The sequence below is a fragment of the Saccopteryx leptura genome, chromosome 3, assembly GCF_036850995.1.
Source record: "Saccopteryx leptura isolate mSacLep1 chromosome 3, mSacLep1_pri_phased_curated, whole genome shotgun sequence".
Lineage (NCBI taxonomy): Eukaryota > Metazoa > Chordata > Mammalia > Chiroptera > Emballonuridae > Saccopteryx > Saccopteryx leptura.
Window position 1 is genome coordinate 95689184 of NC_089505.1, and position 15467 is coordinate 95704650.

Genomic DNA, 15467 nt, shown 5'->3' on the forward strand with positions numbered 1-15467 from the left:
GCTAGGAGGCTGCCTCCCTCATCAGCCTGGGGTGGGGCTGGGGGGTAGTAGTGTGTGTGGAGGGATCCCAGGGATGGGATTAGGTGGAGAGGGGTCAGATGGAACTTCTGGAGGGCAGGGGAGCTCGGTTATTTGGGAGATGGTTATGAAGCTAAGGGCTGCAAGTGAGTTGTAATTGGGGGGGGGGGAGAACCTGAGGATAGGAGAGGGAATGGGAGACAGAGAGGAAGAGGAGGGGTACTGGGAGGAGGGGAGAGCTCTCCTTCTCCCTGCAATAAATCGGCTTAGCGGACGAGAACCGAACAGCCCAGAAAGGATTAAAGAAAAGTCTGTATAATACAGAGGAGAGCGCGGCAAGGGGAGGGCAGGGAGGGCGGGGGGCGGGGAGAGGGGGAGGGACGGAGGGAGGGAACCGGGAGGGGGGCGCTCGCGCCTCCGGGAGAGGCAAGCGCGAGGCAGAGAAAGCGATTTGGCTCCAAACTCCAGCGCCGCCGCGGATCCTACTCCCGGCCGTAGTGGGTGCCGCTCGCAGTCCAAGAGCCAAGAGCCAGGAGCCAACAGCCGCGACGCGCCCGGAGGACGCCCAGAGCGAGGGTCGCGGCGCCTCGCTGAGTCCGAGCCGAGTGGAGCCGGGCACCCCGGCGGCCGGGCCGCGGCAGCATGGGGGCGCCCCCGCGGCGCCCCGCGCTGTCCACCAGTGTCTCGGCCGGCGGCCGGAGGCAGGAGCGCGCCTGAGTCCATGGCGAGGGGATCTGCCGCCGCCGCTGCCTCCGCCACCGCCGCCGCCCCGCCGCCGCCGCCAGCTCCCGGGCACCATGCGAGCCGCCCCGAGCCTCCACGGCTTCGTCTGCCTGCTGCTCGCCGCGATCCTGGACCGAGCGCGCGGTGAGTGCGCGGGAGCCCGGCGGGAAGCCTGGCGGGGGACGCGCGTGGGGGCGGGCCGCTGGGGAGGGGCGCAGGCCGGGGTCGCTCTGGAAAGGCTCCGGGTCCGAGCACCGGTCTTGGTGTGGGGGTCTGTGGAGCCGGTCGGCTTAACGAGAAGGAGGACGTTCCTCTGGATAGAGAACTCTGGGTCTGTGCCAGGGTGCGTGTGTGCGTGTGTGCGTGTGTGCGTGTGTGTGTGTGTGTACAAGCGTGTGTCTTTGTTGCATCTACGTGTGAGAGTGTCCGGGAAGGAGCTGTGTGTGAAGAGGGTGCGAGAGTGTATTTAGCGATGTGAGTGTGTGTGATGGTGTGTGAGTGAGAGAGTGTCTGGAGGAGTGTTTGAGCGTCTGTGTCAGTTACACGGAGAAGGTGGTGTGAGAGTGTGAGCAAGAGTGTTTGGGGGTGTGAGCGGGTGCCAGCTTCTCTGTGAGGATGTGAAGTGTGGGAGCCTGTGTCACTGTATGTGTGAACGTGTTAAAGGGTGGGTGAATGTGTGAGGTGTGGCGTTTCACGCGTGTCCCATGTGTGCGGGTCTCTTGAGGGGTGTGTGACAGCAAATGACTGTATTTCTGTGGCGAGGGGGAGGGAGTGTGCATGCATAGCAGGTGAGAATGTGACACTTGGGCAGTCGTGTAGAGGTGCGGCGCGTGGGGTTGTGTTGCTTCGTGGGATGGGAGTGTGTGCGGTGCGATGGGGCGTATGGTTCCAATGGGGGGAGGTAGGTATGGATCGTGGACCGGAGGGCGGGGGCTGAGGAGGTGTGAGCAGTGTGGTGTGTGTGTGTCCCGCATGGACTTGGTCCCATCTAGTTTGAACCAGCTGGAAGGAAGATGAAACCAAGAGGGGTCCTCAGAGCAAGCGATCAGTGGCTCCGCAGCTCCGGGGTCCTGGGTTCGTGGCCACCTTGGTGCCTCCCCGCCGGCGCCACCGGCTGGTGGGTCTTAAATGCTGCGGGAGTCAAACCCTTTGACTCCAGCACCTCTCGCTCAGTGGGCCCACGTATTGGCTACAAGCCCAAACGGGAGGGAGGCGGGACCAGCAAAGAGCCGGAGCCAGGAGACTAGAGGGTCTGCGTCCTCGATTTCCCCTAAGCCTAGTGTCAAACCTCAGTGGCCAGAACCAGTCCCTCTGGAGTCACAGCCTGCTTCTGCCATGGAGGGAGAAAGGAACACAGGGTGCCAAAAAGTAGCCATTGTGACCAGTAGGGTCTCAGCCCCTAGCCCAACTGGGTGATGGAAGTGGGAGAGGATCTACTCTGTGTCCTCTGCCCAACGCTTTTCCCTAATGGGTGGTGTCTAGCCAGGCTCTGAGAGTGCCTGCCAGGAAGGGGTACCCCCTAAAATAACCCCAGTCCCTTCCACTCCAGGGTCCTTGGAGAGTGCTGGGTCTGCGAATAAGAGGAGCTGCAGAATTTGAGCCTGAATGGTGGTCCTGCTAGCAGAAAGGGGGGAGAGGTTAGTGTAACCCAGAAGAAACGCAAGCCCTGTACTTTGTCGCCCTATCCCTGGAACATGAGACTTTTCAAAGCGAATCAAAATCTCCTCCAAACGTTGGGGTGAGGGGTCCCTTTCTCAGATGCCTCTAGAAGGAAAGGTTATAATGTAGAGGGAGGGGGGGACTTGTCCCGGTTCCGGCGCTACCGGGAAGGCACCGGGCTTTGTCTAAAGGCACTGGAGCCCTCACCTGGACGTTGCAGGGATTAGGACTTGGGGGCAGGAGTGGAGCATCCCTTCCCCCCGCCAGCCCCTCTCCTCCCCCCAGTGCTCAGAACAGAGGAACGCGGCAGGAGAGGGGATGGCGGCCAGTGGTGGGAAAGGCTTTGGTGTGAAACCCGCTCCATCAGGACCCCACCTTACAAAATCTCCCCGGAATCCGCGAGCAGCGGTTTTCGGGCTACCACGCTGCGGAAAAAGCTGACCCGGCGTGCTGGAGCCTCCTCGCCTGCCTCTGCAGACTGAGGGAGGCGGGGAGTCAGGACGCCGAGGGTGAGCGCATCTGGGCTGGGGAACCGGCGTGGTCTCTGAGCTCCGCTGCTCAGGGTGAAGGAAGAGCGCGGACCCGATCGCAAACCCGAAACTTTCCCAGCCTGGGGCGCGGGCAGGTGTCCTGGTCCTCCCGGGAGCAGTCTCTTCTCCTGTGGAGTAGACAGGAGTGCATGAGGGTGGGGTCCTTCCTTCCCTCACCCAAGTCATTGCGGACGAGGGGCGGGGATACAAGAAAAGTCCGGGAGAGATGTGAGAGGCCCCCTTGCCGGAGGAGGGCGCCCTTCCTGGATGTGACCAAGAGTCTTAACACCTGGCAGGTGGCAATGCCGCTCCACCTGCCAGGAGCTGCCTCGGAAGGCAGGGAGTGTAGAACCTAGAGCAAACATTCCAAAACATGCCTGCCCAGTGGGGGATGATGGCGGTCACTACTAGGTAGGGGCATGGCCATTGTGTCCTGTCCTGTTCTGCCTGTTTTGGTCGCAAAGCAAAGAGGTTCAATCGACTTTGGAGAGGTGGGTATTTGCGTTGGGAAGAGAAAGGAGTCTGCTGCACATAGGTCTGGCTGGGCAGGAAGTTCCTATGCCTGGCTCCCCTTCCCCAATATCTGACTCCAGAGGAGAAACCCACATTTTTCAGGGCTCCCAGATCACCCAGGAGCGCCTAAATGGGGCACTTCTGGGAAGCAAGTCCTGTGAAGTGGCCAGGTGTGTGTGTGTGGGGGGGGGGCAAGAGAATGGTTCTTGGACTTGCCTCATTCAGCCTGGGAAATTGTAAGCAGAGTCTTGGGTGGTCAGGCCCAGTTAGATAGAGCCAAAGGCCGCAGCAGAGGCCCTGACAGTTCTCTCTTCACCACCACATGTCAGCAGGTAGGCTGGACGGGGGTGGCCGGCTGGGCTGGGCTGGGCCAGGGCAGCAACAACACTGAGACTTCACGGAGACTTGGGGGGGGGTGCAGGCTGTGAGCTCTCCCACTGGTGTGATTTATCCTCCCTCCCCATCCCCCACCCCAAGGCGGGGTTGGGGTGTGGGGGGTGGGGTTCTGGGTGGGGTTCAGCTCTGCAGTGTTAAGGGGCCTGCCCTGTGCCAGCTGCTCTGCTCCCTAGATTGGCCACACCCCCAGGTATCAACTCCACTTCCTTCCCACCCCAGATACGATACAAACTGGAGTTTTTCTTGAGACACTGAACTAAGTTTTCCTTTTTTAGAGCAGAGACTGTTAGAGCTGGAAGCGACCTAACAGATCACTTTCTTCAGTGGTTCTGAAACTTCTATTTTTTTTTTAAGCAGGAGAACCTTCTTAGAGTAAAAACTGATTATCACCCCCTACCCCCCAATCTTAACACCTTAGGCAAGATGATAGGCACAAAAGGAGAGCTGCCTGGTCCATGCAATGATGAGACCCTGCATCTAACAATCCTTCCTCACACATGTCTCTAACCATCTAAGATTGCTCCTTTCTTATACCGTAGCTGGGTTTTCATTTTTGTCAACAGCCATGATTATATGGATCAGCCACGATGTGTCCAGCACATGCTAGTGGCCTCACAATCCTCATGCAGACTGTGCAATGGGTTGAAGCTCCACTTTTCACAGATTAGGAAAGTAAAGGTCAGAGTTTAAGATTTGTTCATGACAGGGGTACTGGCTCCTTTCAGCTCCAACCCAGTCCAGCCCCAGGCTCCCTTTCTCCTTCCAACAATCCCTCTCTCGGGCTGCAGAGAGTCCCGTGGGCAGGGCGTGTGGGCAGGGGCGTGTGAGGTACCAGTGATGCCTTGGATTGGCTTGGCTACCCAGACTTTTCAGAGCATCTGTCTCATACACACTTGAACCCAACTACAATTCCGGGGACTGGGGGGCAGTGTGGGATGGAGCTGGAGGAGTTTAAGCGACTTGCTCAGGTTTCTGGATAAGCAGTTGTGACTTCAAAGGCAGAGGCCAAACAAAGAGCTGAACAAAGAGGAGGCTGGTTACATCTTTTAACCGGGTTTCCTGGGCTCCATGTAGATGTCTAACCTGCCTTACCATCTTGCCCACTTCTGCTACATCCTCAGGCCTCCTTGCTATTCATGTATTCATGCACCCAACCGATGTTGACTGCATACTGATTGTGTGTGAGGCATGATGCTAAGCATTGGTAACAGCCCTGAACACCGTGGGAGAGTCCTTGCCTTTATGGTGTTGACAGCTTAGTGGAAAATTGATTCGCCAATTAGAGGGAGGAAGGGGCTATATCTCTGACCTTAACCGAGCTTTCTATACGTCAAGCATTGTGCCACATGTTCTTGCTTGCCACCACCCTGAGAGGTAAAATTAGCCTTATTTTGCAGATGAGAAAACTAAGGCTCAAAGAGGTCAAGTGACTTCTCCAAGGCTACCCAATCAGTAAACGGCAAACAAAGATTTAGACAGAGGACTGTCTGACTCTTTCCAGAACGGCCATTGGTCCCTTCCTCAGCCCCAGCCACATGGACAGTTGCACTGTATCTAATTCCCTGTCCAGATGTTTTACTCCTTCCCAGACCCTCGTTGGGATAGAATTATCCAGTGTGTTCATCTGTACAGATGGGAGAGGGAGTGTCCCCAAAAGCCCCCTGTCATCATCAAGAGAATGAATGGGCATCTGTAGTGGGCGAGGAACATCTGAAAAGAGAAAGACCTAAGTCCGGGACCCTCATCCCCGTGGGGTGAGAAGTTGAGCGTCTTTTTGAAAAGATGAATGACAGTCCAGGTTGGAAATTTGTTGATACCTGCTAGATGCCAAGTGAATTGATGTCCTTTACGGGAAGTTCTTGAGGGAAGAGTGATTACTTGGGGTGTTAAGGGGATGCTACGGAGAGGAGGGAGAAATTTAGACCTTGAAGTAGAGGGAGGACATTAATGAGCTGAGGACTGCGGGGGGAAATGTGTCACGGAGAGAAAGCTGTGCGTGCAAAGAGCCAGAGGCAGGACCGTGCGCGGAGAGACCAGCTCAACTCAAGGCTGTCTCCCTGGAGTCTAACTGAGGCTGAGAGGAAAAAGAGTGATATTAACTGATACATCGCCATGAATTTTGCACCTATGGGATGTTCTTTATGCATTAGATGCCCCTCAACAATCCATGAGGCAGTATCATTAGGTACGTTTTGCAGATGAGGACGAGAAGCCCAGGGTCTTTCTCTCTCTTTCTTCCTTTCTTCTTTCTTTTCTTTCTTAAATAATGAATGAGGCTCAGGATCCTTTTTAAGTGGAAGAACTGGGAGTTTCAAACCCAGGTCTGAAGCAATCCAGAGACACTGCTGCTCCAGAGGAGAGGAGAAACTATTTATTTTTTCATCCTTTGGAAGGGGGGATGCAGCGGCCTCTACCATTTGCAAGAGGATGCAAAGCCTTCCATTTTAAGTGACAGATGGTGCTGGTGGCAAAACATGTGGCATCACTTCCTAAGAGGTATCTGTCTCCAGGGTGAGGTTCTAGGGAACGAAACAGAGAGACGAGATCCTGGAACCCACCTTTACACACTCCGGTGGGGTCCCGTAGCCACAGGGGCCTGTGATCACCAAGGCCTCCTGCCCACAGTTCCATGGATGGAGCAAATACAGGGTCCTCGGGTTACGACAGTCTCGACATATGTTTCGAGTTTACGATGCTCACCTCTATAAAAACTTAAAGAAAATTGAGACATGAGTGTTTCAGCTTAGCCATTAGCGTCGTACTTACGGACTACGTGGGCGAACTCATTCCGTTGTGCGGCGGAAGAATACTCAGTAACATGAAGTATGGAGGGTGTTGGCGTCCCCCAGTGTGCTCACCTAGGCTGTTTTGGACTGTTAAAAAAGCAAGTGTTCTGTTTGTGTTAGGCTAGGCTGTGTTTTGTCTTACACCAGGATTCAGGTTATGTCACTGTTGACAGAACCGTGTCATAACCCGAGGAGCCCCTGTAAATACAATGTGTATGGAGCTGGAAGTGTACAGAATAGCCGTCCAGAGGAATGGGAAAGGACAGTGTGACACCCAGGAAAGGAATCTGGTCTTGGGCTTGGCCCCCAGCGGTGATGACATCCTCCTGGTAACACACCAGGTTTGCTTTGGGGAATTATGCTACCCCCGCCCCCACCTGCCTGCCGTCTTGGTAGGTGGCGCAATCAGGTCATGCACCCCCAAGATGAGCCTATCAGACACGCTCTCCCTGGAATCTGAATATTTGAGCAGAGTGTCAGGAAGACTGAGGATTACTGGAAAGCCCCCCTTGCCAGTGGGGGCCCCCAATAAACTATACTTTGCTGGTTCCCCCCCCCCAAATAATGATGGGACCAACTCCCAGGGTGCCGGGAGGCAGTCATTCCAGGCACAGCCCTCAGCTCTGGTGAGGGCTGCCAGTATTAGCCATGGCTGTGCCATTGCCTCTGAAGCTCAGGTGGCTTGGGTCCTCCCATGACCTAAGACTTCAGCTTGTCCTGTTCTGTCAGTTCAGCTTCAGTTGTCCAGAGTCGATTTCTGCTACTTGTAAGAAAAGGACCCTACTTGACAGCCTCCCTAGGTGTGAGGAGCCTTAGAGCCGCCGATCAGCCACTCTTGGTAACACCTGGAGGATGATGTGTGGCCCGCTGGCTGGGGGTGACCAATCCCACCACCTGCTCCCTGCCTTTTCCTGGAGGCCTGAGGCATTGCTGCCCCCCCCATACACACACACACACACACACACACACACACACACACAGCCATCCAAGACCCAAGTTGTTTCTCCCAGTGAAATCTGGTGATGAAGCCAGTCTCACTACGAACCTCCCACACCCCACCTCCGGACACTAGAAGCTCCATGAAGGCAGGGACACTGTCTGGTCCTGCCCGCCATCGCATCTTCCCCGGGAAACTCGTGGCGGGGGCTCAGGAGAGGCCGGTTGTTCAGATGAATACAGCACCTTTGGCTTCTGTGTGTCCTGGTTTAGAAGAGGCCTGGGTGCATGGCTTACTACAGAAACATGTATGGGCAGACTTACGGCACATGGGATTGAGATGGATGTGACAGGGGGACTTTCTGTCAGCCAAGTTCTGCTTCTGTCTTTCTTGGAGACTCAAAATAATCAGAGTGGTGGAGACGCTGACTTCAACATCCCAGCTCTCCACCCGCTGATAGCCCTTGAGAGCTGACAACATGCTCCAGTCCTGTCGTCCCACATGGTCCTCATATCAGACGTGAAGGCAGTTACTCCTGAGCCTATTGAACAACCAGGGAAACTGAGGCTTAGGGAGATGAAAAGATGTAGGGGGAAGTGGCTGGACTGGAACCTGGTTTTGGTGGCTGTGAGCCCGGCCTTCCTCCCCTCCCCCAGTCACTGTGCTGCTTCCCTCAGTCCACAGGGGTCTGGAATGAGATGGCCAGTTCCCCAGGAGCTCACAGGCCAGTAAACCCCAATCAGAATGCATGCACTGTGTGCTGGGTGCTGTTGTCCCCACCTTGCTGATGGGACCTCCTCCCTCCTCCACTGCTGTCTGAATGGGTGATAACATCCCTGGTCCACGGGGGAGGACACTGATGGGCCCATGGTCACACAGCAGGGAGACCAGAGCCCGCTGTGTCTCCAGCCCACAGACTGGGCCTGCCTCAGAGGTCTCCGGCCTTCTCTTCACCTCGTCCACCTCCTCCCCCATTTCCGCTCTTTCTTGGCATAGAAAGCAAACATTTATCCTTGGCCAGCACAGCCCCTGACTCCCAGTAAACTTACTTCCAAGTCTCCGCTCACCCACTTCCCACCCTCCACGACTCCCCCAGCCCTGATGACTCTGGTGTCCCCTAAGTGTGCTTGCTGGCAGTGGCACTTTGGACAAACGGTTGAAACAACCCTCCTCTGGAGCTGGAGGTGGTCGTAGCTTGGTTTCCCGGCTAAACAGAGAGCTTTGGAGAGTTGGATTCTGCATCCCTGGCGTTGGCATGGGCTCTGGTTCTGAGAAGATATTTAAGATATGTTCATTGAGTGAATGAATGAGGACTCCCCTGACCCTGAGATTTGGTGCAGACACTAGGGCTGGGCCTGTTTCCTGGCCCTGCTCAGTCACCTCTGGAAGTCCTTCCCAGTGTGAGAAGGTGTTCATTGTTCAGCTCTGGCCTCCATCACTCACGTTGGCATCATGGCTCGCATCTGGGGGACGAGCCAATAGTAGAAAGGTGGTGGGAACAGCAAAAGGCTTCCTCTTCCTTCTGAGTTCTCCTTGGTAGGGGGAGGGGACCGTCCTTGATTAATGATGAGGGTGGGGTTTGGGGAAGAAAGAAATTCAGAGAAGGGGAAAAAAAAGACATGCACTAAACACCCACCATGTGCCAAGCCCTGAGCCACACAATGTTATCCTAAATCCTCCCAGAAACTTACATTTGGGAGATAATGTTCTCCCCGCTTTACAGAAGAAGAATGAGGCTTAGAGATTGTGTGATTTGCGCAAGGTCCCATTGCTAGTTAGGCCAGAGCCGGATTCACATCCAGGTGTTGATTTGCACATCTCTCCTCAACTCTGAGTTGATCTGGTTAGATAGCTTGAAATTGATCAGAGCAGGAGTGTTTACACCACGGAAATCAGGAAACATCTCAGGTTAGGACTCCTCCCACCTCAGAGCTGTTTGTCAAACATTTGCTAGCACACCACTGGACAGATCCAACCTTCCTCAATCACTGTCTCTGAGCTTGGTGTTAACGTACTTTGATTCCCGTCCGAACTGGGTTCAAATCTTAGCACGGCCACTGCCTAGCAGAGTGTAGCTGGACAAGTCACTACCTCTCTGGGTCGAGATGCCCTTGTCTTCTGAAAATGGAGGGTGGTGTGGTGGGATGCAACATGAAAGCAACTGGCATGTAATTGACCCTTAGTCATCGGTCCCTCCTTCCCTCCTGACCCCTTAGAATGGGCTCGGCTAACCATGGAGTCTCCCTGAGAGGCTGAGTGGGCTCTCCCTTTCTTCTCCGTCTCCTGGAAGCTGGTTTTGGAGCCAAGTCAGGGATCCAGTCACTTCCACTAATTGAACAGATGCCCCAACCTTGTCCTGGACCAGCAGAGACCCCCCTCAAGGAGTTTCAGGTTATTGGCAACCCCATACAGAAAAAAACTCACTGGAGAACATTAAGAGATCATATATACTAAATGGCCAATACAGGGAGGATACTAAGAAGGCTCTGAGGGACTGAAATGATCTTGACAGGTAAGGAGGGAGTCGCAGGCGGGGGGACAGGCTGTACAAAGGCCCGGAGGATGGAATCGGAACGCTGTCTGGATATGTGACGGTTGGGAGGGGGTGAGCAGCTGCTCTCGCCCGGGCATAAGGTGTTCAAGAGAAGGTGGGAACGAGGCTGGCATTGTTGGCAGAGGCCTGCGCGCCAGGGCAAGGGGTCTGGATTTGAGCCCGGGGCCTTGGGGAGCAGTGGAAGAGAGGAGTGGCGTTCCCCGAGCAGTGCTCCAGGAAGATTCATTCGGCTTTTCTGGGCCACCTGAAGCTGGAAACTCTTTGGAGCCACCATTAGGTTGTAAACGATTGCTCTGGGGTTCCCAAAGAGACAATAGCCTCACAGAAGAAATGCCATCATTTGGCAACTGCTCACCACTCCCAGAACCGCCAGACCTGGCGAGGAGGGAAAACCAGGCCCCTGCCCAGGTCCACTCAGATCACAAGTCCTGCAGTGGGGCTGCTCAGCTGGGACATCCACCTGGGATCTGAACCAAGGGTGATGGAAAAAGGGGGCCCTCCTGGGTAGAAGCTTCTAGATCTCTAGGGGCCATGGGCTCTTGCATATGATCAGGGTTCACATCCCATCTCCACCACTTATGCAATGTGTAAACTCTGGTTATCAGTAGGTGACCTCTTCATGGCTTTTAGTCTTTTTCTTTTTTCTTTTCATTTTTTTGGTGACAGGAGGAGAGATAGTGAGACAGACTCCCACATGCGCCCCAACCAGGATACCCAGACAACCCCATCAGGGGACGATGCTTGAGTATGGAGCTATTTTTAGCACCTGAGGTTGATGTGCTCCAACAAAGCTATCCTCAGCACCTGGCAGTGCCTTGAACCAATTGAGCCATTGGCTGTGGGAGGAGAAGAGGGAGAGAAGGGGGAGAGGGAAGGGAATAAGCAGATGGTTGCTTCTCCTGTGTGCCCTGACTGGAAATTGAACCTGGGACATCCATATGCCAGGCCAACACTATCCACTGAGCCTGTTTTGAGTCTTGATTTCTCTCACACTGAACATGCGGCTGATCATGGTGGCCTGTCGGAGTGGGGGATGCTGGGAGGGTGAGTCACATGGTATAAGGGGTTTGAGAAACAGCTGCTGCTGTCACAGTGATGGTTGGCTCCCCAGTGTGTGGTGGAGGTCCCCAGGCATGAAGAGGAAGATGTCCCAGTGCCCAGAAGGAGGGCGTACATGTGGAGGATGAAACAAGTCTTCAAGCTTGGAATTCCAGAGCACCGGGGTCAGAAGGGAGTGAGAGATTATCTGCTCTATCTCCTTCACCCATTTTAAAGCTAAGAAAACCGAGGCCAGAGAGAAGCCACACACTGTGCACGATGTGGGGGACAGGACTTCTCCCTCGAGGTCCTGGGGCCCTCCCGGGGCTCTGTCAGGCAAACCCACCAGCACAAGAGCCTTGCATCAGGGAGCATCCGTGTTTCCCAGACTGGGGTGGGGATCTTGGCGGCACTCCAGTGGGGAGCGACCCCCCAGCCTCATAAATCATAGGAGCGGCTTGGGAGTCGCCAGGGAGAGAGGCAGCTGAGGCACTGGGTTTTTTTGTTCCTTTGCCAAGCTGTTCCCTTTGCCCTTTTGTTTCTCTTTCTGCAGAGGCACTTGCGCTGCTCCGATGGGGCTGTTTGTCACCAATCCCTGGCGCCTCCATTATCTCACCAGCACCATCTCTTCCTCCCCTCTGCCTCATGCTGCCCCAGAGGAAGGCGTCCATCATGGGCAGCCCTGGCATCGCGCTGGGGGAGGGGGTGGGGGCAGTGCCAGGGCTCCAACGGACAGACGGACGGACTGACTGCCGGAGTGAAGGCAGAGGCTGGTGCCACCGGAGGGTGGGTGGCATCTGCGTTTAGAACGGGTGCTCACTGCTCCAGCGCAGGTTTTTTGGACAAGTGGGTATTCAGGTTATACAATGACCCAAGGCCAGGTGCCTGGCTCCAACAGAAGAAGTAGGTGATAAGTTGCTAATTGTCACTGGGCACCTCACATCCCAGACAGGGGTGGGGAGGGGGAGCGAGGTGGGGGACCCGGGAGGACGAGCACGGAGCACATCACAAAGACTCCTTTGTTCACTTGGGCAGCAGAGAAGTGGGCTGGAGCTCAGCGTGCAGGGGAAGAGGCATCACTGGGTGGCAAGTTCCTGAGTCCTGTCGCGTGGACTCTGAGTGGCCCGGCGGTCTGTCGCAGAATGGCAAACCTAACTGGGCAGAATCTGCTGTTCCCAGGACAGTCTGAGTTGCAGAGAGAGCCATTTCTTGTTGCTGGAAGCAGTAATATTCACTCCTTCATTCATGGGTGTAGCAAATATTAATTGAATGAATGGTTTCCTGGGGGTCAGGCATTGAGTTGTAGAAATCCAGAGGAGAATGAAGAGGCAAGTTCTCGGCCCCATGGGGCTGCCCGTCTAGAGCTGGACATTTACGTGAAAACTAAGCAAAGTGCCCCGGCTTTTATTTAACTGCATTCAACAAAATTTAGTTTTTCAGTCACATCAGCCACATTTCAAGTGCTCGATAGCCACATGTGGCTAGTGGCTCCCGTGTTGGATAGCACAGATGTAGAACAGGACACTTCTACCATCTCGGAAAGCTCTGTGGGACAGTGTGGGCCCAGGGCAATGCCCTCTTGGAGGTGGGACCTGCCCACTGGCCATGCATAACAAGGAGTCACAGAGGGAGGGCCCTGCCCTGTTTCCTGCTTGTCCTGTCCTTGTTGCTGTGCCAAGGAGAAAGCCTGAGGCTGATGCTATCATTTCTTTAGCACCCTCTATCACTCGCTAATCTCTTTCTAAAAAAAGTAAAGAAACTTATCTGTCTGGGGCCACAGAGTTCAGCCAGCCAGAGGGAGCAAGACTTTTAATAAAAATATTTTGTTTTCATGGTAATTCTTTCACCCTCTGTTTAAGGCATGTGAGACTGGTTTGCCATTTGGGACTGTGATTTCGATAGTCTCTCTCTTTTTAAAATGGTTTACGTAAGTAAAAAAAATGAGTCATGTTAAAAAGAAATGGTGACCCTGGTCAGATGGCTCAGCGATAGAGCATCGACCCGGTGTGCGGAAGTCCTGGTTCGATTCCCAGTCAGGGCACACAGGAGAAATGACCATCTATTTCTCCACCCCTCCCCCTTCTCTCTCTCTCTCTCTCTCTCTCTCTCTCTCTCTCTCTCTTTCTCTTTCTCTCCCACAACCATGGCTTAAATGGTTTGAGCAAGTTGGCCCTGGGCACTGAGGATGGCTCCAGGCACTGAGATGGCTCCGTTGCTGAGCAATGGAGCAATGCCTCAGATGGGCAGAGCATCGCCCGGTAGGGGGCTTGCAGGATGGATCCCAGTAGGGTGCATGCAGGAGTCTGTCTGTCTGCTTCCCAGCCTCTCACTTCACTTCAAAAAAGAAAGAAAGAAAGAAAAAAATGGTAAGTACCCAGTGGAGCAGGTAGCTTGTGGATATGGCCAGCCTGTGACTGTGGTGGCTGTGAATGTCTACTGGTGAGAAACCCCAGTTCCGGTGGAACCACACGGGCTCTGGAGGCAGACTTAGGGGAGTGTCAGCCTCGCTGTGTGTAAGCTCTGTGACTTTGTAGGCTCTTTTACTTTCCTCCGTATGAATTGGGTGCCAGCAGGACACCCCAGGCTCATCTGGGGAGTCTGAGGAGGGCTGGTGAGAAGGGCTGTTTGCATTGGGGTTTAGGGAATGGTACAGCCCCTTGGGGCTGGGGACAGTGGGAGCTGTTCATACCCTTAGACTGGGAAGAAGTCCTGCCTGACAGGACTGTGGCTTTGGGAGACAGAGATACAATTAATTCTTGGGGACCTGGCACGGAGCTGGGGGGAGAAATACTTCAATTTTACCCTTCTTCTGCCGTTGAGTCTCTTGCTGGTGTCACTCATGGACCAAACCCAATTGGAGGACGGTGCAGATTGGCCTCCCTGGCAGAGCACCGGCAGAGAGAAGGAGGAGAGTGAGCTGGGGAGCAAATGGCAGAGCTCTTGCACCACCCTGCTAAGCCCCAGTTTCCCCGTCTGTGAAATGGGGATTGTTCAACCTACCCAACAGAGTGGGGGCGACGGTGACACGAGGCGACGCGTGGTGCTAATAATTTGTATTATCAACAGCAGTACATTCACGTGCCCCATCCTGTGCTGCAAGCTAGACTTTCCTGAGCCAAAAAGTAGCAAACGAGTAGGGGGCTGGCTTTCCAGGGGCTCGTGGGTTTGGGAGAACGAGGAGGCTTGCAGAGAGGAAACACTGGCCACTCCCCACTACCCGTGTGGACCTTTAAGATGTGTCGTCTCTGCTCTAGACTCTTCAATGTCCCTACATCTCTCCCGAGCCCTGGGCCATCTCACTGATGGATGACTCCACCCCAGGGCACACCTATTCGTTGTTCTCTAGTCTATTGTCCACCCAATTTCCCAAGGAGAGGTTCTTTCTCCTTACATACATTCAGGTCATCTTTCCTGCCGTTCCCCCCTGGCTTTGACCATGTGCACCCTGGTCCACATCAGACCTGCATGGGCTCAACGCTTCCTCCCTCCACTTGGTGAGGCAGGTGCTATCCACGTCTCAGCTACTTTTCCCAGAGCAGAACGCCAGAACGCTTCCACCCTTGCAAGTGTGGGAAGAGGGAGGACCCCAGTGAGCCCTGGAGACCGCCAGATCGTTACCCTTTACCCGAAAGCTAAGGGCACCACACACGTTAGGGAGATCTTCCCAGTGGGGTGTCTGGTGTTCAGGAAGTTGCTGCCTTCTCCACGGAGAAAACTGTGTCCTGGGGAAACGTCCATCAGCAGCTCCCTCAGTTCCCGGTGTCTCCGTTGGCCCAGCTGACTTTCCGTAGGCCCCCTCGAGGTGCCTTTAGTCTGGTCCCTTTTCTTCATTTACCTTGACCGTTCAAACTGACTTTGACGAGGACTCGTTTTACCAGTTGGGATTCACGAGCCACACACTCTGTGCTTTGCTGACATCGTCAGGACAAATACCAGTGGCTGTTTCTTCCCTGGCTCACTCTCTAAAGTGCTCCAGGCAAGACAGAGAGTGCCCCTGCCCCTTGTGAACATGCTGTCTGTTGGCATTGCCATCTTCCTCTACTTGTCCAGCCTGATGCAGGTTGGTCTTCATCCTGCCGACTGGCGTGGTGGCAACGAGACCCTTTGTGGAGGTGTGTGTGTGTGTGGGGGGGCACTGATTGTTCACTGGGGACAAATATTCCTCAGAAGAAACTCTGCGGAGAGTCCCCTTGGTTCTCAGTTTCCAGGTTGGTCAAGGTGACATTCCTTTGTTCAGACTTCAGCCCCAGATTGTTCAAACCGACTTTCATGAGGCTCATTTCCCAGTTGAATTTGGGGCCATGTCCAGCAGG

General features: G+C 54.6%; 1 protein-coding gene across 1 annotated transcript in view; it reads left to right on the top strand.

The window, feature by feature from the left end:
• The first annotated feature begins 443 nt into the window (after positions 1–443).
• The window catches only part of IGSF21 (immunoglobin superfamily member 21), a 244573-nt gene continuing 229549 nt past the window's right edge, over positions 444–15467 (top strand). Inside the window, exon 1 of the mRNA XM_066372031.1 lies at positions 444–885. Within this exon, the coding sequence (XP_066228128.1) occupies positions 816–885 (70 nt within the window). The 5' untranslated portion in view covers positions 444–815. The remainder of the gene's footprint in view (positions 886–15467) is intronic.